Raw genomic sequence first — 27,812 nt, forward strand, 5'->3', positions numbered from 1 at the left:
GACCCAAGTAATTTAAAAGTCAATTTTACAAAATACTAAATGTGTGTAAACCTCTAAATTTGAAGAAATTAATAAAAAAATCTCTCTCTTATTGAATTTAGCAAGTGATCCTTGACAGACCTAAAACAGAAAATGGTAAGTCAGAGTTAAGGTCAAGACAGTGAGAAAAGGTTTATTCTTATTTAGTGTATGTCAATTTAAATGGATTACTTGCACACCTTTTACATTTGCAAATTCAAGGAACACGTCGAGTATGAGACATTAAGATTACTTCACCAGTTACAAGCTAGCTGCTTTTCATGTCTCTCTAGGAAAAACCGAAACCATTTATAAGCACCAAAACGTTGTGATGATTTGCCCAGATGAAGTTCTGAACTTTTCTTCTACCACCACAGCTAGTCTGGGACAACCCTATTCCCTTGAAACTTTGTTCTTTTTTAGCAAAACATTTCCCTGGGATTATTTTTAATCTGTGATTTACTATCATTTTTCCCCCTCAGCCGCTCGAGTCTAAACATGCGCGTAGAAGAGTCATCTCCTTTGAACTGCCAGAGCAGCCAGATCACAACAGCAATCATCAGCATTCCCACACCACCAGTGACGACTCCGGAGGGCGACGCTCACTTACCCGCAGCTCCCACCTTTCAAAATGTCGTGAAGGTGTCTGCGCTGTGAAGCCTAGACTGCAGCAGCACCACAAAATAAGGCAGGGAAAGACTCAGAAACAGACTGTGAAGGACTGACAATAATGGAAAGGGCTTTCAGAGACATAATCTAGCCCTGGTGGAGCCTGCCCTCTGCTGGTCATGTGTTACAGACTCCCTGTAGACACAGAAGATGGATTTCAGACGTTGTATCTTCATGTTAGTGGTCGGCAGATGTGTGTTCGTTTGTGAGTGTGTGAGTAAAATAACAAGAAAGCCTAATAGGAAATCATTTAGGATGAGGACTGGACCATATCCTGGAGTTACTGATCTGTCACTGTGCACAAAAGCACCTTTTTATATAATTTATGCTTGAGTTTAACTCATTTTGGGCAGGAAATACAATGGGGAAATTGGGAAAACTGAAAGGTAATGGAAAAAAACAACAAAAAAACCAAATCATCCCCTACTGCTTAATGCCTTTAAAATAAAGTACTGCCCTTTTCAGCCATTTTGGTCCTCTAACCTCCTTTTCAGGTTGAGCATTATTCCACTTTAGTATAAATTCTTAAAAACCCAAAAAGCAGTAGGTGTCTGTGCGATGGCGATACCAGTGAGTGTTTGTGAATGAGTGTTTGTAACTTTAAGATAGATTGTAAGTTGTTCTGTTTCTGAGAAGAGCTGTGTGTGTGAGTGAATTTGTGTGTGTTTCTCTCAGTTGATTGAAAACTTGTATTTCAGTTTTTCTGGAAGTATCTATGGCTCAGTATATGATATATATGACTAGCTGCCACTCCAAAGGGTTCTTTGCACATATTTCTGTCAAAAAATTCTCAATTGCAAGGGTTTCACAAAGTTTGTGCTTAGTTGTCAGGACTAAATAGTGTTGTTTTTTTTTATATTTGAATTACTTACCATTTATTTTGGCTCCATTAGCCCAAATGGCCTTGAGAAATCCAATTTATTTTACAAATGAACCAAAAAAAGCTTACTTTGAATCCTAATCTCCACAATGAAAAGCACAAGGCATTTGCTGAGAATTTGCTGAGAAAAATCTGCCCTGAGCCCATAATCTTTGTGAACATTGTTAATAGAATATTTTGTAATATTTGACCATCGTTTGGCAGAAGCAGTGAATCTGTCCTCTTGTTCTCGCTCTCCTCTCTACATTCTTCTCTCTCTCTTGTTGTTGTCCTGTTGTGTCCCTGACTACTGTGTGAACAACAATATGCTTTCGGCCGTTTTTATAGCTGTTAACGTTTTTTTTCTTCCCTAAACTCAGCGAGCATTTTTCAGAGTTGTTGAGTATATGTACGTACTCTGTGTTGTTAGCAAACTTGGTGTTTGTACTTTTTGTCCTCGATGTTTTAAAGGATTTATTTTATACTTTTCCTTTTGGAGACATTAAAGTACGGAAATCTGTTGTAAAAATTACCACAGGGACATAAAGGATACTAGATTAACATAATTTAGCAGATCTCCAACCAAGACATATGCTGGTATGTCTGCCTGCCCAACCACCCGAATCCCCCACCCCACTAATAGGAATATTTATACCTTAATATTAATATTACTCCCTGATAAAGTCAGTCCTTGTAACTAATGAAGATACCTTTATCCCACCCTGAATTCACTCTTTTTGGCCTTTTCTTTTTCCCTCTTGAGTGTCATTTTAGTTCTGTCCATTCTGTCTTCAGAACAATGAGATCCCTGTCTGGAGCAGCTACCGTCACAGCAGACTAACCAACAACCTCTGTAAGTTAAGGGCATATGCCATAATTTTATGTCATTTAGACCTTTTCAATTTTGTTTGCTTACGATTGTTGTGTTCATTTCCATTGCCATTGTCAAGAAACATCTTTTTTTGCAATTTTTCTTTAGTTGTGTTTTTGACTCAAAATTACCATAGTTGTAGTCATTTCAATTTCCAAAGTTGAGAAATATGCGGAACAGCCTGAAAGAAAGTGTTCACAAGGCAGTTAAGAATGCAACTGAAAGTCTCACTTTCCTACACATAGTTTGTGTTTTACTCGTAAGGATTTCACTGTTCTACAATAATGTAGCTATACACAATTTGTCCGTCAGAAAGGTCTTTATCAAGAAAATAATCCGTTTCCTGTATTCAACAGTAAGTATTCACATTCTCGGGATCAAAATCTGTCATGCCACTCAAACTTAATAAGTTTGTCCACGGTTGTTATTTTGCAACAAGTATTGTTTTGTCAGAGAAATCCCTTCAAGCTAATGTTTGGTGGTTATATGAAATATATATACTGATTAAAAAAATCTGATTTTAATTTGGCTCAGTCACTAAGAAAAAGTCAAGTCGGGGCTGTAGCTAATTATTGTGGGTGAACACAGAAGAGGATTTATTAGAAAGGGCAGTTAATTGATGTATGTTCATATTATAGTGCAGCAATCCAGGGACATCAGCAACAATTTTGTACTGACAGTACACACAGAAAAAGCAAAACCAATAATGAAAGAATTCACTTTCTAAGTTGAGAAACTTTGTTCACAACCAAAGTAGATGATCTGGCTGCTGACTCTTCTAGAGCCGTCTGTTGTCATATCGTCGTGTAGCATGACCTTCTTTCACTTGAAGCCAAGATCTCACTTGTTTCATTATCCTGGGGCGAAAAACTGTTTTTGGTGGGTGATCAGAAATCTTCTTTTTACCTATTTTCTTTGGGGAATGTATGAGTGCTCACTCCATTGTTTTCGTGTTGCCAATAAGCAACCAGTAGTGTTTTTTTTTTTTTGTCAAGAAACTGTTTTTTTTTTGAGGTTCCACGTGGAGCATTATTATAAAAAAAAAAACAATATCGCTCAAAAAAATTAAAGAAACACTTTGAGAGTACATCAGATCTCAACTGAGAAAAGTCATGCTGAATATGCATACTGGTATAGAAAGGCTAATGTGTTAGGAACAAAAGGACGCCACGTAGGTAGATGAAAATGATCAACCCACAGAGGGCTTAATCTGACGTCAATGAGAAATTTAAACTGAATAACTGATGCAGCAGGCCAGTCCAATTTCCTGAAATATCATTTCAGCAACTCAAAATGGTACTCAGTAGTTTGTCTGGCCTGGATGCATGCTTGACGATGTCGGGACATGCTCCTTATGATATAACAAATGGTGTCCTGGGGTATCTCCTCCCAGATCCTGACCAGAGCATCACTTAGGTTCTGGACAGTCTGAGGTGCAACCCGATAGTGTCAGATAGGCCTAAACGTGATGTCCCAGAGATGTTCTATTGGAATTTGGTCAGTGGAGCAAGGAGGCTAGTCAATTGTATCAATTCCTTCATCCTCTAGGAATTGCCTGCATACTCTTTAACATGAGGCCAGCACCAGGAGGAACCCAGGACCCACTGCACCATCAAAGGGCCTAACAATGGGTCTCAGAATTTAATTCCAATCCCTAAAGACAGTCAGGGAGCCATTGTTTATCCTGTACAGGTCTGTACGTCCCTCCGTGGAGATTGGGTCGTCCCATTGTTGCCCCTTTAGCGCACCTGTTGTTGATTTTATTAACACCAAAACAGCTGACACTGATTAACAACCCCCTCTACTACTTAACTGACCAGATCAGAAGTTTCAGTGGCTTGATATATTCTGATTGAAAAGTGTTCCTTTAATTTTTTTTAGCAGTGTATATTGATTCCCTTGTAGAGGGGTAGGCTCCAAAAGCTATTTTTCTGTCAGCAAAGTGTGCTTTGAAATAACTTTCTGCTTCAAAAAACAGGTGAACTGCTGATTGTATTTTTTTTCTATTTTCTATTTTCAAAATCTTTAGGCCTTCTGACTTTAAAGTATGCAGTTTACCTTTAAACATGGTGATTAAGAGCACACAGACTGAGCTACAGATGCATCAGTGTGCCATTTTGAAAGCAATACTAAAACTGGTCTAATATCTGCACTTCTGTAGTGTTTTTTTCTTTTTCTGCAGCTGTGAACACTACAAAGTGTCATATTAGAGCATTACTTTGAGAAATGTTAAGGTCAGCTTGACTCCCCTGTTATTCTACAATTCTCACTCATCCAGAGGTTAGTAAAAACCCAAAGAAAGCTACAATTATTCTACAAAACTGCACCAAAATATGCTTTACCTTTGATATTATCTAGTACTGACCTAGTGCTACTTTTAATGACTGCCTAGATCCACTACTTGCATTTAGTCACAATGTGCAAATTAAAAACCACAAGCACAGACGGGATACATTTCTGTTGTATTTATAAAATGAAGGGTACAGAAATTGACTTCACAATAAAACGTTTCCAATCTACTAAATCAAATAGAGTAGGTGATGGCTTCTTGTTTTTGCTGCAGGGAAAACTGCTGCCTGTTTTCACAACCAGTTATTTTGTGTCAGCTCTATTTTTACCTAACACCATTTCAAATACTACGTAAGCATATAATACGCTAGAAGCGTTGAAGGGTCGCATTTTTAGTTACAAACAACAAAAATAGGTCTGTGGTTGTGTTTGTCTGTCTCTGTTAAATACTCTACTTTGACTGTCTCTCCTTTCTCTTTGCTTTGCCCTTCTATGCCACCTGTTGTTGTTGAGACTACTGCTGTGCGTATCTTGTCATGTGTTGGATATTATTTATGACCTTGTCTTGTGTCCCAACTGTGAAACGCCTGATAAAACATCTATATCTGCCACAAAACATGTGGTTTGTGGGCTTTTTTCTTCACCTTTAACTCTTTTCTATGCGTCCAAGTGTAGAAACAACAGTAATAGCAAGAAGACGTCAGCTTCAAGTCTATTGTTCTGCTCCAAAAGTGCAGACTATATAGTAGAAGCATTAAACCTTTAGAATATTTGTTTTAAGTGGTTTCTTTGGGTAGAGAAAAATCACTGAAAGGTCAGCTGTTTAAGTAATATGAGTCGCTGCATAAAGTGAGTCACACATGCATAGTGTGTATGGACATTTCTGTAAAGCGCAATATTTATTGGCTCTCCTGGTGAAGATCTATAAAAGCCTGAAAAATAAATGAATTAATTGCAGTGCCCTAACTTCACCCTAGAATAAATTTGAAAATGACTTTGTTTGGGAGGCATATCAAGAAAAGGTGCTCTGTGTGGAGTTTGCTAAATGCTAACTGGAACTCAGTCTATGACTGAGCTTTTCAGCAACAAACATTCCAGGTCGATCTGATATGAAATAAGCAAATATATGGAAAGTACCTAAAGCCCACTATAGAGTAGGATGGAAGATTTAGGCCAAGGGTCCACTAAAATTCTGGTAACCTCTGTCAGAAATCTGAAAATGGGTCAAAATTAGGCCCTTAATAGGATGATAATCAAAAATGAAATGGCTAAATCTACACAAAAATCACTAGCCCTCCATCTATGGACATCTCAGTCCCCTGGCCTAAATCTTGTGGAAAACCTGTGGGTTAGAAGAACATTAGACAGGACCAAGGATCTAGAGAGATTGTCCAAAGAGGAATGATCAAAGATCTGTTTGTCTGTATGATTCAACTGTGTAAAATGTTAGAGGTAAAGAAGAAGTGCTATCCTATTGGCAAATTGGGGGCTATACTATCAACAGCAGGGGGAGCAAGTGTGACCCTAGTGAAGAATTTGTAAAGTGAACCCTCACCCCCACTAATTAAATGCACTCCAGTTAAAGTTGGATTTTTCTAAATCTTTCAGTCTGAGATAAAGCTTCTGCAATATTTAACTCTTCTTCACCAGAAGGACCAATAAATGTGGAGGGCACTGTATATATGCCATACTATAACTAATATTTTTCTGCTATGGACTTTATTGGTAGTACATTTTGCAGCTACTGCCCTCAACATGATTGTGATCCACATTAAGAAGCGATAAAGCACATGAGTCATTTTAGGTAATGACTCAGATCAGGTAATGACAGTGACCTCAGGTTGAGCAATATCTTTGGAAAAACATCAGTTAAAAGTTGCTCATTAAAACTACCATTTAACAAAAAATGATTTGTTTGATTTAGATTTTTACCTTGAGTTGCTAACTGAGATGGCTTATTGTTTGATTTATGAAGAGAAATATTTAAAATGTGTCCTGCTTATTTTGGAAAGCACACAGAATATTTACAACTACCAAAGTGCTACTGCATTGTACTATGAAGGTCATCCAGCAGATGACACATTTATGTGGACCAGAGTCATTTTCCAGCGGGGGAGGCAGCAGTTCACATCAGACCTGATGGAGGCCTGCTGAGATGACCCTGTTGATGAAGGAGAGGGGAGACTGCCAGCATCAACTGGACCCCGCTCTGTCCATGTTGCCTTAAACCTTTATAAGCAGAGCGCACAACAGAAACAAAAGAGGAATCAGCATGCTCCATGTTTCAGTAACTATGCATGGTTCAGTACAAATGATGTATTAAGTAACAATTTAAGTCTGTTTGTCAGACTTACCTGTTTCTTAATTGTCTTTGTCTAAATGTCTCTCATTTTGCTTCCCCTTTATGATAGCCCAAACAAACTCATAAAAAAAAATCTTAAATCCAAATCACTAAAAAGAATTGGCCGTCTCTCCCACAGAGCAGAAAAGAGAAGCAGTAGTGTGCTTGCAGAGCAGTTTACAGCAGCCAAGATGGACAGCAGCAACTCTCAACCCTGCAACTCCACTAACATCTCTAAGGATCTTTTAAGAAATTTAAAATAACTTGTTTCCTGCATTCAACCTCAGGAGCGGCGTCACATTGTGAAAGGTCTGGCTTGTGCTCGTCCCTTTGGCCTTTCCAATCAAGGGGCCGCTACAATTTGAATGGCTGACAAAAAATGACACGAAAAGCAGATTTTTGCACAGATTTTTATTTTCTGGTAGTATTATGCCCTGAACAGAAATAATACACCTATTTCAAATATACAGTACATGCTGGGTTTAGGCGATAACAAAAAGAATTGACACAACATATGAACTGAGAAATACAGAACTAGAGTCATTGTTTTAGACCCAAAGTGCAAACCTGCTCATTTAATCCATTTCAGGCAGGAAATGTTAAAAACCAGATTCAAGATTGAAGATGTGTCCTAACAGATATCAGAATTACTGGAAATGCTCAATTAGTGTTTCATGAGTTCCTGCATGTAGACTGCATTCATGCGATAAGCAGCCATCCAGTTGTGAGCTACATCGTAGTAGCTCTGGTAGCCATACTCTGGAAAAATGGACATAGCAGAGTAATAATCACTCCAGGCTTTGTAGCAGGCTTTCCAGTACGTCTCAGAGCTCCACTCCTCCTCGGTTTCCATGCTCTCTTCTTCATCAGTTTCCCTCTTTGGCTCTCCTTTAACCTTCTTTGACAACTTTGTGCTGTCTTTTTTTATTTTTTTGGACTTATGCCCACAAGTCTGACCAGTTGGTGTATGACTGGCTTGCTTGCTTCTTACAGAATCATTTTTCTCAGGCTGAGATGGAGCTCCCACACTTTTGCAGGTTTTCTGGCCAAATATTCTGGGCACAGTGGATGCACTTCCAGTCACATGCTGAAAAACTGTCTTCTGTTCAGCTACTGTGGACTCCTGTGAACCTTCGGGTTTGACACCAGCAACCAAATCAGAGTGGGAGCTTGAGGAAACAGAAAGTGACTGCAACCGTTCACCACTTTGAGTCAAAACTACAGGCCCATCACCCTCCAATGTGACACACTCGGTGTACTCAACGTTCTGATCACCGCACACTCCGCCTCTGAACTCTCTGATGATCTCCACTGATCTTCCCAAACCTGTGGTGATGAAGGTGTTGAAGTCCAGCTCTGCCTCCTCAAACGTCACAAACTTCGACCGGCTGTTTTTGAACGAGCTGAGGGGGGGGATCTTCGGCAGGGCGTCTTGCAGCTCTTTCCGAGTCAGTGGCACTTCAGAAGGACACTGCTGCAGACTCTCCATTCTGGTGGAAACCATCTGCCTTTCACTGTCTTCTTCATTCTGTGGTGTCGGGGTCGCTGTTTGGGTTTTTTCTGGCCTCCTCTGACCGCTGGACTTTACAGCTTTATTCCCGATGGGCTCAGACACAGGGGCCCCTGTTTTTGTACGCTTTTTCTTTACAGATTTGAAAATCAGCTGAGATATATTGTCTGGAGCGGCGGCCTCGGAGCACACGTCCCAGTCACATGGCTCATCCATCAAACCAGGCTCCAAGATGGCTAAAATGAAAGAGGACACATGAGACAAGAACCCTTTTACTTGATCTGCTTAAAAAAAGAAAAAAGTATGGAAAGGTTCTCATGGACTCACATGGTAAAGCAGACAAACTGAGGCAACACTTCTGAGCAATAGCCATCATCTTGTTCTCCTCTTCCCCATGGCAGCAGTAGGTCACAGCCATCCCCTGAGTGCCTACAAACACATGAAGACTATGAAGAGGACCCCTATAATGGCGGGAGAGGATCAAAGAACGTGTGACGGTTGTGTGATGAGGAACACTAACAGTGTTGACACTGGTGTTGAAAACCTGCTGATACTAAAGGGAACGAAGCTAATCTTCAAAAACGACGTTTAATGCAGTCACCATGATGTGAGTCGAGGAAGTTAAATTTCGAAGCATACTGCAGTCGGTCAAAATGTTACAAAACGAAGGTAACTTGCTAAGGAGCTTGATCAGTGAAGAAATGAAGTTTGAATGTAGGAAAATGGACATTTGCACTTTTTCTCAGGGTCCAACCACAAACTTCAATCTATTTTACTATGATTTGATGTGACAAAGCAACACAAAGTAGTGCATAATTGTGAAGTTGGAGAAGAAAATTTAAAAAAATCTGAAACGTTTAACACATTTATCCTGATCCTGCTAAATAAAATCCCGTCAAAGCAAATGCCTTCAGATGTCACATAACTAGTATAATGTATCCACCTGTGTGCGATTTAACCTCTGCGTAGATATAGCTGCTCTGAAGGCCTTTGAGATTTGTTAGGGAACATTAATCAACAAATGGCATCATGATGACCAAGGAACACACTAAGTTTAAAACACATTTATGTTATAAACCAATGTTCAAACTTTTGAACATTGGTTCAGTCCATCCTTAAAAAAAAAATAGTATGACACAAATGCCAACCTAACAAGATATGGCCGTCCAACTAAACTGAACGGCCAAGCAAGGAGGCAAGAGGCTCATGATAACTGTAAGGCAGCTGCAGAGATCCACATCTTGGGTGTAGGAATCTCTGGACACAAAAGCTGTTAGTTACTACGGTGGCCCAGAGGGTTCAACACAACAACACAAGCCACAACAGAAGTAATAATGCTTGCAGTGGTGTTATGAGTCTAACGACCAAGTCCCAAATGCTCTTGTCTTTCATTTACTTAATTAAGGTATTAGCATCATTTTGACCACCACTTTCATTTTATGTAAATTGTTTTTTACTTCCATTGTAGCTTTTGTCGTTGTGTTGTGGCTTTTGTCTTTTGTTGAACTGCGCACCCTACATCGCTGTTCTTAATGGAAAAGTAGCAAGAAAGATCGTGGGGGTTCACTTTGCAAAAGAAAACATGTTGAAAACGTTGCTGTGGTCAGATGAGACAAAAACTTTACTTTTTTTGGCCTAAATGCAAAATACCTTTCTTATTATGGTGGCAGTATCATGCTGTGGGGAAGCTTTTCTTTAGCTTGGACAGTGAATCCGGTCAGAGAACGTGGGATGAGGATTGAACTAAATATAGAGCAATCCATGAAAAAAAAACCCGCTCAGGTGGAGGTTCACCTCACAGTAGGACAACAATCATAAACATAGAACCAGCTTTTCACTTAATGGTGCATTCAGACTGACTGCGAATGATCCGATAGGAGCGAGTGATTTCCATGTTAACCCTATGTAGAGGCGCGTTCAGGAGCGAGGCGATGTGAGGGACGCAATGCGAATTTTGCTGGAGTTGAAAAATCTGAACTTTTCTGTCAATTCGCGTCACGAATCTGTCAGTGCAGTCCCTGTAAAGAAGGAAGGGAAGACAATACCTACAATTTACAAACATGACATACAGTGCCTTGCGAAAGTATTCGGCCCCCTTGAACTTTTCAACCTCTAGCCACATTTCAGGCTTCAAACAAAGATATAAAGTTCTAATTTTTTGTGAAGAATCAACTACTAGTGGGACACAATCGTGTAGCAATCATATTGAAATGGAAGGAGTATCAGCCCACTGCAAATCTACCAAGACCCGGCCGTCCCTCTAAACTTTCATTTTGAACAAGGAGAAAACTGATCAGAGATGCAGCCAAGAGGCCCATGATCACTCTGGATGAACTGCAGAGATCTACAGCTGAGGTGAGAGAGTCTGTCCATAGGACAACAATCAGTCGTACACTGCACAAATCTGGCCTTTATGGAAGAGTGGCAAGAAGAAAGCCATTTCTCAAAGATATCCATTAAAAGTCTCGTTTAAAGTTTGCCACAAAACACCTGGGAGACACACCAAACATGTGGAAGAAGGTGGTCTGGTCAGATGAAACCAAAATCCAACTCTTTGGCCACAATGCAAACGATATGTTTGGTGTAAAAGCAACACAACTCATCACCCTGAACACACCATCCCCACTGTCAAACATGGTGGTGGCAGCATCATGGTTTGGGCCTGCTTTTTGTCAGCAGGGACAGAGAAGATGGTCAAAATTAATGGGAAGATGGATGGGGCCAAATACAGAACCATTCTGGAAGAAAACCTGTTGGAGTGTGCAAAAGACCTGAGACTGGGACGGAGATTTATCTTCCAACAAGACAATGATCCAAAACATAAAACCAAATCTACAATGGAATGGTTCACAAATAAACGTATCCAGGTGTTGGAATGGTCAAGTCAAAGTCCAGACCTGAATCCAATCGAGAATCTGTGGAAAGAACTGAAGACTGCTGTTCACGTACGCTCTCCATCCAACCTCACTGAGCTCCAGCTGTTTTGCAAGGAAGAATGGGCAAGAATTTCAGTCTCAGGATGTGCAAAACTGATAGAGACAAACCCCAAGCGACTTGCAGCTGTAATTGCAGCAAAGGGTGGCGCTACAAAGTATTAACGCAAGGGGGCCGAATAATATTCCACGCCCCACTTTTCAGTTTTTTATTTGTTAAAAAAGTTTGACACATCCAATAAATTTCAGTCCACTTCATGATTGTGTCCCACTTGTTGTTGATTCTTCACAAAAAATTAGAATTTTATATCTTTATGTTTGAAGCCTGAAATGTGGCAAGAGGTTGAAAAGTTCAAGGAGGCTGAATACTTTCACAAGGCACTGTATATAAAAAAGACAGAAACATTCGTGTACACATAGGATGAAGGAAGGTTTGCTCTGAGAGGTTTGTGGGTGGCGTTGAAAAAAGCCGTTGAAATTTTGTCCTGAAAAGGACTGTTCAAGAAGGCACGCATGAAGTTGTGAAGCACACATGTGGCCTTCACACACAGCTTTCTATTGAGCTGAGATTTATTTACTCACTGAAGACAGATGGACAGGCATTCTGCAGCGGGGATACAGTGCCTGTAGTTGGTGTCCCGGAGGCTGATTCGTCGCCCAACGCAGAACAGCAGGTCCTCAAACTGGGTCCTGGATAGGCGGAAGTACCGCTGAAAGCGAGTCATCCAGATGCAGCTCATTGGAGTAGGTGGTGGTACGCTCCATACTGGTTCCGTCTCTGGGTTCACCAGATTCTCCAGAGACGGCGACGACAGCGGCGTTGTTTGGCTTTCCATAAATAAAGCGCCGTGACTCACTTCGTAAAATCCAGGTGCGCCATGTTAAGTTGAAACCGGCAAGCAGCAGATAGAAGCTCCTCTGAGCTCCTTTTTGATGTGGTGAAGGGAGTGGCGTGAGCGGAGCATTGTCGGCCATTGGCCACGCAAATTGCTGCCAAAATGTTAGGCGAGCGAGAGCACACGAATGAGGCGAAAAATTGGCTGAAATCGCGGTCGTTCTGAACGCACCATAACAGCTGAAAGGCTGGTTCTACAAATTGACTCATTTGAGCTGAATCCAAAATGCATGCCATCCTGAAAAATGTGAAGCACAGAGTTGATGCTGCAAAAATGATGCAAACAGCCATTTCTGCTCTAACATTATCAACCATCTGGGCCGATTGAATGGGTGAAATAAAAAAAGCTGACGGTCAAACAGCACACATTTCTGGTACCCTTTGATTGATGGAGACCTACCAAACCGCCCAGCCCGTCCGATTCGGTGCATGTACGTTTCCCAATCCTGTGGCACATCCAGGTTGATCACCAGGTTCACTTTCTCTGCATCTATGCCCCTGGATGTCTGTCTCAGTGGAAAGAAGGGCAAAAAAACCAAACATATTCAAATGAAAAGGAAGCCCATAGTTAACAAATAAGTACAGAATCCAAGAGGTAAGTGACTTATGGAAAACAGCTTGTCTCACCAGGTCGGTAGAGATGAGCACTCTGCACTGATACTGCTTCAGTTTGGACATTGCCTCAAGTCTCTGGTCCTGACTCAGACCACCTGTATGAATCACCACTCAGGTTTTAACTTATTTTACTTTACATCATGTTGTTTCATGTCTTTATGTACTTCTCCTGAATTTGATCATATGAAGAATACAGTTTAAAAAGTAATAAAAACTGATTTTTTATTTGCCTGCTAAGATGGCAAAAATGTATGGCATGATGAATACAACGGTGGTCTTAACCCTCCCACAGTCCTGGAGGGGTCGCACGGACCCCCTGTGCACTACTCGAGTTTTCCACTGTCTTTTTTGTGGTTTTCCCACACTACAGGCAGCAGGGAGTGTTCCACATCACATTTCCGACCACTGCCCTAGATTTTTGGTCTTTCGGGGGGTCAGAGCAACCCCGCGTCCAGTTCTTTGCATCTGTCTCGCTCTGTACTAGCGCTTCGCCGGGACTGCGAGAGAGTTAAATCTCAGAGCAACTTGGATTCAGCTAGTGGCCTCGAGATAAAGTGAGCAAAGCTTGTGCAATACCACTGATGGCCACATGGTGGTGTGACCAAACGATACAGCCAGAAAGCAAGCACACCCTTTATTAATTGTAGGTTTTTACTGTACAAATGATCCAACTCAAACGTATTATTAATAGACAAAGATACCGTGAAAATGGAAACCCTGGAATTTAACTTGGTTATACCTCATTTTCACCATGACAGCATATGGCTTTAAATAGCTTCCAGTCATCACACTTTTTAGCATGTTTCCAGTAGATATGGGCAAGATCCTAACATTCACTGTATACAGTGATATAAAATGATTACCCATGATAAACATGAGTTAATCTGCAATAATAACAATAAACAGCCCTTTGTGATGTCTGTAAACCCTGTTAACTATTTTTCTTTTTCAGTGTTTCAGGATGGCAATTATAAATGTGATGTTTATATTTCAAAATTTTAATATTCTGTTTAGCAATGCTTTTGTACTACTTAATGTAACTGAAGAAGCGTAGGTGATGAGTACGTTTTGGAGCATTGTTTGTGTTTGCTCTAGACTGTATGCAGTGAAAGAGTTGTAGCCATAAAGGCTGTGTTGAATTTTGTAATAATTTTTAATTAGAGATACATTTTAAAAAACCTGATACATTTTAAATCAACATTGCTTATTTCTATCTCCCATTTGCTAAATTTTCTCCTCTCTCGATGTGTAACTGGTGTTATATTTTTAACACCTGTTATTTTCTCTGTTGTTTATTTTATTCCTTAATAAAGTTTTAACCTCACCTGAAATACAAACTGCAGGTAAGCCTTTGGAGGACAAGATGTCTGCCAGGTGCTGAGCCCTGAGGGAGAAATCCAGCATGTCAGGATTACATCTTAATTTGGTCATCTAATTCAATTATCTTTTCTTCCATGAGATAAAGGCATTCAACAGCAGTAAAAAGGAATATGAGAATTTGTGCTTTTGTTACCTTGTGTGCATGTTAGAAAACACCAAGGCTTGGTTAAATGGGATTTTACTGAACAGCTCGAGCAGGTGCTGCACCTTTTCCTCAAAAACTTTGTGAGGTAACGGATGGGACTGTACCAGCTTGTAATACTGCTTCAGACCTGAGCAAACAACAGATAATCCTCATTTCAAAATCAACAGTTGAACTCAAGTGTCAGAAGCTGTGGTAGAAATTGATCTTAAACCCACAAAATTTTATTCATTTCCATTAAAAGAGTCCTACCTTTCAGGCCCATGTCACTCGGATTGAGTCGAACAAAAGTGGGTTCATTCATGTAGCGGGTAAGGTGTTGAGCAAGGGATTCTGGGTAGGTGGCAGAGAGTGCAAGCATTTGTTTGTTGACAGGCAGAGAGGAGAAGATCCAGCTGAGAGCGAGCACAGAGATGGGTAAATGCATAAATCAGGTTTTAAATTCTAGCAACAATCTGCACTGAACTGATCTCACTTTATCTGTTCCTGGAAGCTCCCCTCCTCCAGCAGTTTGTCTGCCTCATCCAGAACAAACAGCCGGACGCTAGCGGTGGACAACATGCCCAGCTCGATAAGCTGCTTGATGCGACCTGAAAATACAAACCAGGAACACTGTCACGAAAGCCAAAATCACCATGACAACATGAGGAGATCCTGTCCATCAAAATCCTTAGGGCCTCTTACCGGGGGAGCCCACAGCGATGTGACACTTCCTCAGACGGGCTTTGTCTTGGCTCACAGGCCTGCCCCCGATGAAAACATGGCACTCCAGGCCTTCCATGGCACAGCCGATGGCCATCACCACCGAGTGGATCTGCACGGCGATCTCACGTGTCGGAGCCAAAACAAGAACCTGAAGAAAAAGGATTACAGAAAAAAAAAAAGAAATTTAAAACAGATGCTTGATACTTCTAAGGTGGTAAGAGCCCAGAGCTTACATGGTTGGAGGAAAGTAATGCATGTTAATTTAAACCAGGTGGGCTTTGAAAGAGATTAAAAATGCTTCTGTTTCATGATAAGCAGCTTACAGTGATCAGATAAAGAGAACTGAAATGAGTGCTTAGTGCTTGTAACCATCTGTCTTTGGCAAGAACAGAATGGATTTAACCAAATATGCATTAAACATGAAGATATATAAAATCAAGCCTGAAATTATTTACACCCCTGGCAAACCTAAAACTTACTTTTATTTAATCAGCAAGTTTTTTCTTGATTGGCCATGGCACAGGCCCAGATGATAATAAGATGATGAAGAGGCATCATTGTGGAAGAACTAATTTCTTAGCTCTTATTTAAATTTGAACAGCAGCTGGCATGTCCAAAATTATTTGTTCCCTTCTCAATAACGAATAGAAAAGCCTTTATTGGCTATTGCGGCAATCAAACACTTCTTATAATTGCTGACCAGCTTTTTGAATGTCTCCACTGGTATTTTTGACCATTCATCTTTAGCGATGAACTCCAACTGTTTCAGGTTGGAGGGTCTCCTTGCCATCATGCTGACCTTTAGCTCCCTCCACAGATTCTCAATTGGATTCAAGTCATTTCTTGATGATTTTCTCATTTTTCATTGCGTCGTTTACTTTGATTAAGTTCCATGGTCTATTGGCTGAAAAACACCCCCAAAGCATTATGTTCCCACCACGTTTGCCAGTGGGGATGATGTTCTTAGGGTTGAAGGCTTCTTTTCTACGCCAAATGAAGGATACATGATCGTGGCCAGACAATAAAATTTTTTGTTTGATCTGACGAAACAAAATAGAAGACCAGAAGTCTTATTCTTTGTCCAGACGAGCATTTGCAAAGGCAAGCAAGCTTCTGTGTGCCTTATGTGGATAAGTGTGTCCTCCTTGGTCTGCATCCGTGGAACCCAGTCGTGTGCAGCGTTGGACTGTTTGTTCAAATGTAAATAAAAGCTGAGAAATAGGAGGCGCCTGTGTCATTTCAATCAAGAAAAAAACTTGCTGATTGAATAAAAGTTACTTTAAGTCAAAATTTGCCAGATGTATTGTTAATTCCAGGCCTGACTGTGTATATATATTATATAGGTTCAAACCATCAAGTACATGATTAACATGGCTATATGTGTATTAAGAAGAAGAAACTTGACTGGCGTGCACATAATCCTGACCTCAACCTGACCTGCAATTCTTATTTTCTCCTCTAACTACGAACACACTCCTAAACTTTGTGGAAGATGTTTACAGAATAGTTAAAGTTGCTAATGCTGGCAACAAAGGGTCCATTAACAAACTGGACATTATAGATTTAGAATTGAATGCCATCAAATATCATCTAAATGTAAAAGTAGACAGACAAATACTTTTGGCAATGTAGTGTATATATACACACATATATACAGGGGTTGGACAATGAAACTGAAACACCTGTCATTTTAGTGTGGGAGGTTTCATGGCTAAATTGGACCAGCCTGGTAGCCAGTCTTCATTGATTGCACATTGCACCAGTAAGAGCAGAGTGTGAAGGTTCAATTAGCAGGGTAAGAGCACAGTTTTGCTCAAAATATTGAAATGCACACAACATTATGGGTGACCTACCAAAGTTCAAAAGAGGACAAATTGTTGGTGCACGTCTTGCTGGCGCATCTGTGACCAAAACAGCAAGTCTTTGTGATGTATCAAGAGCCACGGTATCCAGGGTAATGTCAGCATACCACCAACAGGATTAACTGTGGACGCAAGAGGAAGCTGTCTGAAAGGGATGTGTTTTGGAGGAGCGAGTCAGGAAATGTTTTCCTCCACCAGTATCACATAGTGACCTGGCCACTATCCTGCAAGAAGAATGGCTTAAAATCCCTCTGACCACTGTGCAGGACTTGTATATGTCATTCCCAAGATGAATTGACGTTGTATTGGCCGCAAAAGGACGCCCTACACCACACTAATAAATTATTGTGGTCTAAAACCAGGTGTTTCAGTTTCATTGTCCAACCTCTGTACATACACACTACTTACAAAAAGTTAAGGATATTTGGCTTTCAGGTGAAATTTATGGAAAAGGTAAAATGTTCACCCTACAGTGGTATATCATGAAAGCAGGGCATTTATGTAGAAACATTACTTCTGTATCAACTAGACGCACCTGCCCACACTGTAACACCACCATCAAAGGCTCGTCTGGTGACAGCATTGGCTGACGCTCTCCTTAAGGTCTCCAACATCGCTGGCAACAATCATTTCTGCTCAATTTGAATCAACTTCCATCAGAGAACAGCACTGAAGCCCACTGGTCCGTCATCCAGCCTAAATGCTCCCTGGACCCTGAATTTTGCATTAAGCTCCTTGTTGGAGAACAAGGTCTGCAGGAAGTATGGAAACACTGAACAGCTGGACATGTGTTTTCAGAAGTTTAGAAAAGGTCATATTACGCTCACCTAAAAATGCTAGGGAGCATTTTAGGGGCATCCTGAAACTTCAGACAAAAGCCAAATATCCCTGTCTTTGTGAGTAGTGTGTATATGTCTTCCAGAATACACTCATGAGCTCCAATTAAGTATTTCCACTGACCTGAGTGGACGCATTCTCCAGAACAAGAGAGTCCAGGGCAATGGTGACAAACACGCATGTCTTTCCTGTTCCAGACTTTGCTTGAACAATCAAATCTGAAACAAGATGAACAATACAAAAATTAGCAGCAAACCTTCTATTGTAAGCCATCCGTAGAGAACAGCATTCAGAGGCTTGTTTCTGTCACCTTTAGGACTAACAAAGCCATAGTGTTAGTGAGGCCAAGGTTTGTCCTTTAATTGATCGGCAAACATACTCAATCAGTCTGCCTCTGATGCTAACACATCCACTGTCTGTCATCTGTTCACTTGCGGACGGAGCCAACTAACTGTGTACCTACCGAGTCCGCAGCGGCCCAGTGGAATCGCTTTGAGCTGGATCGGGGACGGTTTCTGAAACCCCGCGGAGGACAGTCCTTCCAGCACGGCCTGAGACAACAGCAGTGAGCCGAAGTCAATCCCCTCCGCCAGAAGAACATCCTCGGTCCTCTTTCGCGTTTCTATGTCGTGAGCGGCTCTCCTCATGGAGGCAGCCATATTTACTGTTGCCGCCGGTGATCCAACAAAGTTAAAAGCAACACAGAGCGGCGCAAGAACATAGGTTTAGCGCCCTCTAGTGTCGCGGAGGAATCATAAATAGGCGCAATCTTTAAAGATATACCAGTTTGTAACCAATGGCGGTTCTAACACGAATGGGGCCCAGATGAGCCCTTCCTTCTCCCAGTCCTCCCAGTCCAAAACAAACCTAGTCGAAGTCCATTCTGGCAAACGAACGTTTTACTATGTATCTTATCATGAATATTAAAACTAAAAATGGTGATCTGTTAACGTGATATGGATGAAAAGAGTGATTTTAACAGTATTTTTGTGAAAACTAAAATTTTTCTTTAAAAAAATCACAGATTTTTTGTTTAATCTTGGTAATCATTGTAGAATAATTCAGTTCAGTTCTGGTTTGGAACTGATGTACTATGCTTTTCTTCTTGCCTCAATCTAAACTGGTCTTAACGCCAAGAAGACATTGAAATTTGTATTTGTATGTCTTTTGTAATAGAATAAATGTTTTTAAAATCTTCTATATTCATTTAAGAGTCTGTGTTTAGTGTAGAATTATTCAGTTAAGATCTGAGCAGTCTCAGTATTTAAGATTTTGAACGAAAGATGCTTAAATGCAATCCAGATACCCAAAAACAAACCCCTCCAAATTAGACATTTAATCTAGTAAATCATAGATTGTGAATCAGTTACCAGCATCAGTCAAATGCGGAGTAGAGCAAAGTTTTGTTTTACTGTGTGCACACATCAGGGATGCATCCATTTCCTCTGGCTCTAAATGCAAATGAGAAATAGAAAATCCTTTTTTTGTCTTTTTTGCGTGGATGCCCTCCCCTAGGCCTGAGCCTGTCACCCTGGGTGGAAAGCCATATAGCCCAAATGAAAAAGCTCCACTGATTGTATCTTACACATTACATTTGCCTTGATAGTTTTTTGTGGCTTTGCAAACTACGTATATCCCAATTATCTTACTCATTAACATATTTGGTGAACTAAAAGCCCTTTTAGTTACCAGGTTGTCTCAAAGGTTGTAGGCTTTACTGTTTGGTACAAATATGTAATAGTCTTTGTAACTTCGATACGATGTAAGATTCTCTGTCCCAATCAGCTGCAAATCTTTAAGGGTAGTTATGCAACAAAGCAGAGAAGCCTGGTAATACAAACTTTTAGTAATTACTTGTTTTTAACTATCATCTCAATTCTTTGCTGTATGTCAGATTTTAGCAGCCCGTTCGAAAATGTCATCCAAACATGTTTGTTGGGACACAGGGTTGAGAGTATTAAAAAATATATTTAACAATATTTATGAAAAGCAAAAAGGTTTCAGCTTTAAAACAATGTATTATTTGTGGGGAGAAGTTTTAATATGTTGAGGTTGTTTTGTCTAATGTTGTAGATATCAATGTTGATTTGTACATTTCTTGCATTCAGGTCTCTCCTAAAAACAAGGTCCTACGTTCCAATTAGATTCTCCTGCATAGATAAAGCTGCATGTAAAAAATCTAATTGTTTGGATGGAAAAACAAATTTTCAACAAAAGCTAAACCTTTGCATAATTTTCTTCCAAGCAATTATTGTCATCAAATCTAGCAATAATGTAAAGTGCAGTCTAAGAGGATACGTTTATCATTGTCTTCATAATCTGGATTTACTGATTTGATCAACAAGAATTATGGTTCATCTCATTAAAGCAGCTCTACCTCATTGTCTTTTCCTAAGATGTTGCAGAGCATCTGTCAAGTAGAAGATGGCATAACAAATAAAAAGCAGATGCTGTTGTTTCCTCTTGTTCCTGCTTGTTTTAAAAATTTCACATCTTGGAAAATTTGGATTTGAGCTGCTGATTAACCACATACATGTGTTGCTTTTTGTCTTGTTTTTTAATTTAGTTTTTCACTCTGCAGTTTATCACCCAGCCGGGTCCAAAATGGAGCATGTTACCCTCATTGCAAACGTCTCATCTAAGAGTTCAACGCACACAGACCTCCTGTCTCCCCGGGGATACACAATACTGGCCATAATCATGGGTGTGTTCTCCTCGGTGGGGATCATCCTCAACGTCCTTGTGATTGTGGTGACAGTGAGACACAGAAAGTTAAGGCTGCCGCTGAGCTATGCCCTGGTTAACCTCGCTGTATGTGACCTTGGCTGTGCTGTGTTTGGAGGCCTGCCCACCACTTTCAACAGTGTCATGGGACACTTCAGCCTGGGACGTTTGGGCTGTGTATTTGGAGGCTTTGCTGTTGCCTTTTTTGGTGAGTCTGTTTTCTTTAATATTAAATCCTAAAATTGTACCCACAGCCTTTTGTAAGATTGATTTGATTTTAGTTGGATGCTTAATTTGAAATATGCATTTTGATAAATAAAGCAAGAAACAATCCAAATTTACTAGTCATCAAACGCAATGCATAACAATGTGTGCAGTTCCTTACAATATAGTGCAATATTGTTTTATAAAGCAAACCCATTAATATCTCTCTTCCAATTCATGTTCACCAAGATAAGCATATTTTAGTTCACTATAAAATATATGATGCATATCAACATTTTTAAAGCTATGAAGAGATATTTGTGGTGTTCCACAGAGCTCTGTCCCCAGTCCACAGATCTTCAACCCATAAGTGCTACTTGGTACCATTATAGAAAATCAAGATAATCATTCAAACATCAATTGTCCTTTTTTATACAATTCAGTTTCCTCAACTTATCTAATTTTGGTTGAAAAAGTAGATATTTTAGGCAGCTTCAGAATTTAAAAGCAATAATACTAAGAGAGTTAGTCAAAGGGAAAGTCCAGAACTGCCTTAAAGAGCATTCGAGTCAAAATGTAATTTTTCACTTTATCAAATTCCTTCACCAACATCAACAACAAAGATTTTAGCATTTAAAATTATACAAATAAATACATGTTAGATAAATCATTTTTGAAAGAGACTTACATGTTGGTTTTAATAATTTCATTCATGTTAAGATCAGTGTCGTACTCCTGTTGTAGAATCATAAATACAGGAGCTCTGTTTGAAAAAATGCATCAGCAAGAGTTTTTTCAGGAAAGATTAAAACAAATTTACTTAGAAAGTCAATAACTGACTCCCACAATAATATAGGATTAAATTTCTCTCTTTTTTTTTGTTTAGGCCATAAAGTACTTAAATATCAAAATAATGTGACTTTAGAGGTTAGGAATAACTCTTCATTGAATATTGCAGATATCTGGAAACAAACCAATAAAGATTATGACTGAAATATTTGTGTATGAACCAAATAACCTGCAATCATCTCCACAAGGAACTGAAACTCTTTGATCTGATTTCTCTGGGTGAATTTAATCTGCGGGTCAGAAATATTGAGAAAATGGCAGTAGGCTCCTGCTTTTGTTGTTAAACATGCTTTTCTTCTTAATCATGGCTTTGTAATTATTTATTATCCTAAACTATTTGACACTGTATTTTAATATGCACTAGCACTGTTGCTCTGTTTGTAACATTTATGACTTTATGTAATGTTGGAACAGGTGTCTCTTGAAAATTTGAATTTATTTCTCAAATTTATCTTGTATAAACTTAAATTTTATGAGAATTTAAATGTTTTTCAATAAAATATTCATCTGAGAAATGCAATAATGTAGCAGGATTTCTTTTCCCTGCCTGTGTAAGTAGGTAAGCACAATTGCACATATCTTAAGATAACAAAAAAATATCCTCCTATATCAATAATTATACATTTTAATAAAATAAAGTTCCCCCCCCAGGTATATCAGCTCTGTGTACAGTCGCTGTCATTTCTGTTGAACGTTACATCGTGGTGTGTTATCCCATGGGAGCTGCTCTTTTCCAGACCAGGTGAAATGTACTAACATTCCTCAGCACACTCACTCTTTAAAAAAATAGAGCAATGTTTCCCTCAACAGCATGTGAGTTGCTGTTCTTGTCGTCCACAGGCATGCAGTCGCAGGCGTGGTCCTTTCCTGGGTGTGGTCATTTGTGTGGAACACCCCACCTCTGTTTGGTTGGGGAAGTTATGACCTAGAAGGGGTTCAAATTTCCTGTGCACCAAATTGGTACAGTCGTGATGCTGCAAACATGTCCTATATCATTATCTACTTCTCTCTATGTTTTGTGTTGCCATTTTTCACTATCATGGTGTCCTACTCCAGACTTTTATGGACCCTTCGTCAGGTGAGCAATGCAGAATCTTGATGTACATTTTTGCAGACTGTCTGTTTTGTTAGTAAATTCTCTATCTTTTTCCGCAGGTTGCTAAACTGCAAACATCTGAGAGTAGGAGCACTTATCAAGCGGAGAAGCAGGTTGCAGGCATGGTTGTGGTGATGGTTCTGGCTTTCCTGATCACATGGCTGCCTTATGCAGCAATGTCCCTGGCTGTCATCATGGACCCTAGTCTTTATATAGACCCCGTCATCTCCACCATACCTGTTTATTTAGCCAAAAGCAGCACTGTCTACAACCCCATCATATATATTTTCATGAACAGACAGGTAACCCTTCATCACTATTTATGTGCAAACGCGAACAACCACACTGCAGTAAACCACCCAATGTTTTTTGTCTTCCAGTTTCGAGAATGTGTTGTTTCTGTTCTTCTGTGTGGACGGAGCCCATGGCCCCCCGAAGCCCAAATATCAGATGCTGCCACAACTGTAGCTTCAGCCAACAAAAACAACAGAGTTGTACTGAAACAATCTTCAAAAGAATAAAAACTACTCTTAAAAGCTTTTGGTTTTCATTGAGAGTTACACAATACAGCAGATAGATGTAAGAATGATTTACTGGTATAAATGTAGAAATAACTGTGAAAAGAAACCAATTGTTTGTCACCATGTGTTCCTGCAGTTTAAAGTTTTATAATATTCAAACATTAACTTGTTTTTTTTTTTACCCTATTTATTTATTTGTACTGATTTCTGTGTGTTATGTTGTTGGGTGTATTTTATCTATTGTCCGAGCCTCAAATGTTTCTGTGTTTGTGAAATGTATTGGTGTCTTTAGATTTACTGTCAAATTACAATCACTATTAGTTTTTATTACTGTGTCCTGTTCTGACAGTTTAAGCAAACGATATGGTGGGTCTGGTTGCCTCGCAGTGTCAGCGCAAATTTCCTTGACCAAATACATAATTCACTTTATTTAATTAAGGCATGATAGACAGCATCTTGCTTAGACACAAAGTGGACAGGGCACACATATAAAAATTAATTATTGATTATATCTTTTGAACATTTCATTTCATGCATTTCAGAAAAAATAAAATTCCATTATTATGGGATCTGTTTGGTTTAAGTTGACAGCTGGGGAAAATGAAATGGAACAGATTTTCTACAAATTTTTCCATTTCAAAATTCCGTATTTTTCTGAACGTAGATTTCTAAATTTGTTTCGGAAGTTTTTAAAACATTCTGGACTTAACTTAATTACCATTGAACTGGTTCCATAGTATTTGGATCATATTACATATAGGTTCCGGTGGCGCAGTTGGTAGCACTGCTTAAGCAGAATAAAGTTATGACTTAGAATATATACAGTTTTTCTAAATCAGATGTTCAAACCACCTTGACTGTTAATCTTAATACATGATATTCATTCTGAATTAACCATTGTTGCATTTTTAGGATTTTCAGTTTTATTGTTTGGGTTCAGTGTGCAGAGCGGGAAAATAAAATTAACCGTCTTTTTCGTCAAGTTGATTAGAAAGTCATGTGTCACCTGCTCAAATAAACACAAATGCAATCAAACAATTTCAATGGCTTTTTATTGATTACAGAAATATTGCTAAGCCTTTTAATAAAGAAAAGCAAAAAAGGAGACAAATCTAGAATGTGAATAGTTCTATCAAACCTGTACATTTCTGTATATACAGAGTGAGGGATAATCTATGTACATGCTACATACGGTCACACTCTAGGAAAATTAGTAGTCCTTATGACGGACAGAGGCATGGGATCACTTGACTCATTCTAAATCCATTTCAGAGAAAACACAGAAATGGCCTGAGGTCAACGTCAGAACTCTGACGTACATTAACAGGCCTTCTGACAGATACAGTACATGTTGACATGTGAGCAAACTGGTGTGTAAAAACAGCAGTTGTGTGCTTGAACACCTGGTGTTTGGGAGGACTGACGTCAGTCATCCCGGTTCTGGCAGCCCGTAAAACCAAAACGGATCAATGCACAATACAGCACCCTCCACACTTATTAGCACACCAAGTAAAAATATGTAGAAATTGAAATGATTAAAATATTAATGAATAATATTTTATTACAGTAAAATAATCTGAAACTGAAAAACCTGCAGCAGTTATCCAACAGTGAGCTTTAGAGACTTTTTTTTATCTCCGTAAAAATCCATCTTGCTTCTATGACAAGTTTATCTTGTCACCACAGAACAAGTTAATCTTTTTTAATCTTATTAACTGTTGCCTAACTGTAGATTTCCTGACTTATGAACACATTTGCCTTACTTACATGATACGCTATTTTGTCTTTTATAGTTTGAAGAGTAGCTAAGGGGGTCTGTCACACCATATCTATATCTCAGGGAAACAGGAAGCCATGGATTAGTAATTAAACATGTTTACTATATTTAACTTAAAATATAATTAGAAAAAGCTCCAGTTACATTGAATACATTGCCAATAATTTTGTAAAAAGAAAACAAAATACATAAATGAGGATTTGTTTTTCTGCTGAATATATTTTTCTCAATTTTTCAAATTTGTGTGAAATTAGGCTACTGCAATAAAACATGATTTTTTGTGCTGTATTTTAATTAGTTTTTTTAATTGAGTTTGCTTTTCACACATCTTTACGAGGAGGTGGCAGGACATATGGAGGGCACTGCGTGTTTGAGTGTCTAAGTACGGCGTTTCAGCTGACTTTGATTTGTTGTACAACCCTTCTGGTCCCAGCCAGAACGTCACACTGTGCAGTCATTTTCTTTGTGTTGTTTTTGGTACTTCAGGTTCATATTATGTGTTGTTGTAATAATCAGGTGATATAATGATGTCCCATGCAACACTTGAAGGAGGTATTCCTCTTCCTGCAACAGCTATTCCACATACCAACATAAAAACATGTGTTTAACATAGAAACATGCTTAAAAACATGACGAGAATGGACTTAATGTAAGGTAGTCTCTAAACAGCAATGATGCATTGGATTTAACACAGAATGAGTGACAACACAGACTGAAATTCTTTACATACAATATAAACCAGCATTGCAAAGGACTTCGGACCATGATTTGCTCTACTGGGGAGACACGCAATCACCTGCACCTCACAGCATCCACAGAAACAACACGAGCAAAAAGTCCTGAGCTCAAGGAATGTGCAACACGTCCCCAGCTAATCACCCACTGTTAAGACTGAGAACAGCATCCTGGAATAATCATTGCTTCTTCTGAAAAAGTAAATCTCATGATCATATATACAAATTTCTTGTATTTAAAAAAAGTAAAATATAAAAAAAAAAGCACATAAGGTTTGACAGAAGATAGTTTAAGGATCTACTCATGAGTTAGAGGTAAAAAATCAGATACAAAGGGGACAGTTTAACATTAACATCTCACATGAGACAACAAAGCTTCTCAATCAAGGCAAAAAGGACAAGGGGAGGGGTGTCTTGGAATCAGTAGGTGAGGATTTGTACACTTCCTTTACCTGTTCAGCGTTTTCCTTCTCAAAACAGAACGACAGCATCTTGCAGTATAATGTTCTTTACACCTTTGCAGGAATGCAGAGTGTTTTCAAATATAAAGTAGTGAAGTAGTGCAAAAAATATCCATGTTGTATGATTTTAGTGGGTTCATTTTTGGTTTCTCAATTGATTCTTGTTCAGTCGTGTACTTGGCATCCTACTCTGCTGGAGCGACCGATGAGGTAACAGAAACAGCCACCCTGACCTCTGCGGGGCAATAAGGTGCAAATGTTTATCTCTGTAAACTCCAATTTTCCCCACACTCGCCACTTTCAAGTGAGCCATCAGTGTGAGTCAATGTGTTTAAGATAGTTATAAAAAAAAGACAGAGAAAGATCATTTAAGGGGTCAGGTAAAGGTTTAGGATTGAGGTGCAATGCTTTAGAGTTAGGATTCAGGGTGAGGTGTGCTATGAAAAAAGCAAGAGTTCAACTGCTTAGTCTTATTTACAGCAATAATGTGAACAGAAAGTGAGAGTGGACACCTCTTACTCATGTTCACTTTGACTCCTTCCTTACAGCTCACTGATACAGCAAGTTCTGTTTCAAATCTGAGTCAGCTCACATTATAACGCTGCCCTCTTCTGGACAACAGTGGTAGTAGCAGCAAGGAGAACCATATATTCTCCAACTTTTCTTCTGGCATCACACCTTTTTTATTATTCTTTTTCATCTTTAGGATTGAACAGAGTCTTGGTCTATAAATTAGAATTTTTGCAATTCTCAGCCATAGTTTTGTGTGGTTTTGTTATCACGTTCCCTGCATGAGTGTGCATGTTGCATGTGTAGGTCTGTCTTTTCCTCTAGTAGGAGTGTGTGACTTTATGTGGTAGGGTGTGCGTCGCTCCTTCAGATTGTGTGGTGGGGTTGGTAATTGTTTGTTTGGACGAGACAGCTCCATGTGTCACTGTCCTCTGCATCTCACCGCCCCACCAGCACTAAAACAATACACTCTGCCTTCTATTCTTCCCCTGGCCTGAGAGGCAGAGAAGGAGAGAGAGAGAGCACAAAAGAAAGAGAGAGAAATAAAGAGAGAAAAAGAAGTTTGGATTAATTTTTGAACATACAAACCACATCACATTTGCAAATTTCCCTCCAGGCCAGTAATCCCACCACGACAGCACTGAACACACTGGACATGCAATATAAAACATTGCGTCTTTAAACTTCACTGGAATGCTCATTCTGATTTAAGGTTAAGGTTATCCTTTCCCAGTTTCAGTTTTTCAAATTTTTAATTACTATTTTATAAAAACAGCTAAGAATTTTTATTTTTCCAGAAAACTAATTCACATAGATCAATACATTAAAACATAACATCATAATTCATGCTGTTTCCTGAATTGAAGTGGTAGTTGTTGCACCTTTCAAGGTACACAATTAGTAAAAGGTTTTTCTCATCTCCAAATCTGTTGACATTCTCTTTCTACCACAAGGGTTCATTATTGGAAGTTTTTTTTTATTGCACCTTCTGCCATTGGTTGTTATTTTTG

At 39.3% G+C, this 27,812-nt stretch overlaps 4 protein-coding genes across 13 annotated transcripts in view; 2 read left to right on the forward strand and 2 right to left on the reverse strand.

Annotated features, from left to right (window-relative positions):
• kcnd3 (potassium voltage-gated channel, Shal-related subfamily, member 3) overlaps positions 1–5,322 on the forward strand; it is a 171,138-nt gene extending 165,816 nt beyond the window's left edge. For both annotated transcript variants that reach the window (XM_047362606.1, XM_047362597.1), the window contains one exon: positions 501–5,322. In XM_047362606.1, coding sequence (XP_047218562.1) covers positions 501–675 — 175 coding nt within the window. In that variant the 3' untranslated portion in view covers positions 676–5,322. The remainder of the gene's footprint in view (positions 1–500) is intronic.
• parapinopsina (parapinopsin a) lies at positions 2,263–26,956 on the forward strand. The gene is made up of 6 exons (XM_047362712.1): positions 2,263–2,399; positions 20,493–20,858; positions 22,355–22,445; positions 22,544–22,781; positions 22,859–23,101; positions 23,180–26,956. The coding sequence occupies exons 2-6, from the start codon at positions 20,531–20,533 to the stop codon at positions 23,318–23,320; spliced, it is 1,041 nt and encodes a 346-aa protein (XP_047218668.1). The 5' UTR covers positions 2,263–2,399; positions 20,493–20,530; the 3' UTR covers positions 23,321–26,956.
• On the reverse strand, positions 7,444–18,647 carry ddx20 (DEAD (Asp-Glu-Ala-Asp) box polypeptide 20). The gene is made up of 11 exons (XM_047362589.1): positions 18,390–18,647; positions 18,050–18,144; positions 15,207–15,375; positions 14,998–15,112; positions 14,775–14,917; positions 14,514–14,652; positions 14,326–14,384; positions 13,013–13,095; positions 12,786–12,891; positions 8,885–8,986; positions 7,444–8,793 (listed from the first exon to the last, which is right to left on the reverse strand). Exons 1-11 carry the CDS (start codon positions 18,583–18,585, stop codon positions 7,712–7,714), a joined length of 2,289 nt encoding a protein of 762 aa, XP_047218545.1. The 5' UTR covers positions 18,586–18,647; the 3' UTR covers positions 7,444–7,711.
• Positions 24,356–27,812, reverse strand: part of LOC124866709 (cyclin-dependent kinase 17-like) — a 71,735-nt gene continuing 68,278 nt past the window's right edge. For all 9 annotated transcript variants that reach the window (XR_007037890.1, XR_007037889.1, XM_047362629.1 and 6 more), the window contains one exon: positions 24,356–27,295. Coding sequence is in view for 1 of the 9 variants with exons in the window: in XM_047362650.1 (XP_047218606.1) it covers positions 27,258–27,295 (38 nt within the window). In the remaining 8 variants the exon portion in view is untranslated. The remainder of the gene's footprint in view (positions 27,296–27,812) is intronic.

This window comes from Girardinichthys multiradiatus, chromosome 1 (genome assembly GCF_021462225.1).
Source record: "Girardinichthys multiradiatus isolate DD_20200921_A chromosome 1, DD_fGirMul_XY1, whole genome shotgun sequence".
NCBI classification, from domain to species: Eukaryota; Metazoa; Chordata; class Actinopteri; order Cyprinodontiformes; family Goodeidae; genus Girardinichthys; species Girardinichthys multiradiatus.

What these genes read in the sequence shown, in the direction of transcription:
- parapinopsina (XM_047362712.1), top strand. Translation starts at nt 20,531, where the DNA reads ATGGAGCATGTTACCCTCATTGCAAACGTCTCATCTAAGAGTTCAACG. An exon ending in CTTTGCTGTTGCCTTTTTTG is followed by an intron (nt 20,859 to 22,354) that starts GTGAGTCTGTTT and finishes TTCCCCCCCCAG; the next exon opens with GTATATCAGCTCTGTGTACA. An exon ending in GCTGCTCTTTTCCAGACCAG is followed by an intron (nt 22,446 to 22,543) that starts GTGAAATGTACT and finishes TGTCGTCCACAG; the next exon opens with GCATGCAGTCGCAGGCGTGG.
- ddx20 (XM_047362589.1), bottom strand. Translation starts at nt 18,585, where the DNA reads ATGGCTGCCTCCATGAGGAGAGCCGCTCACGACATAGAAACGCGAAAG. An exon ending in TGCTCATCTCTACCGACCTG is followed by an intron (nt 12,892 to 13,012) that starts GTGAGACAAGCT and finishes CCACTGAGACAG; the next exon opens with ACATCCAGGGGCATAGATGC. An exon ending in CGGACGGGCTGGGCGGTTTG is followed by an intron (nt 8,987 to 12,785) that starts GTAGGTCTCCAT and finishes ATGTGTTTGTAG; the next exon opens with GCACTCAGGGGATGGCTGTG.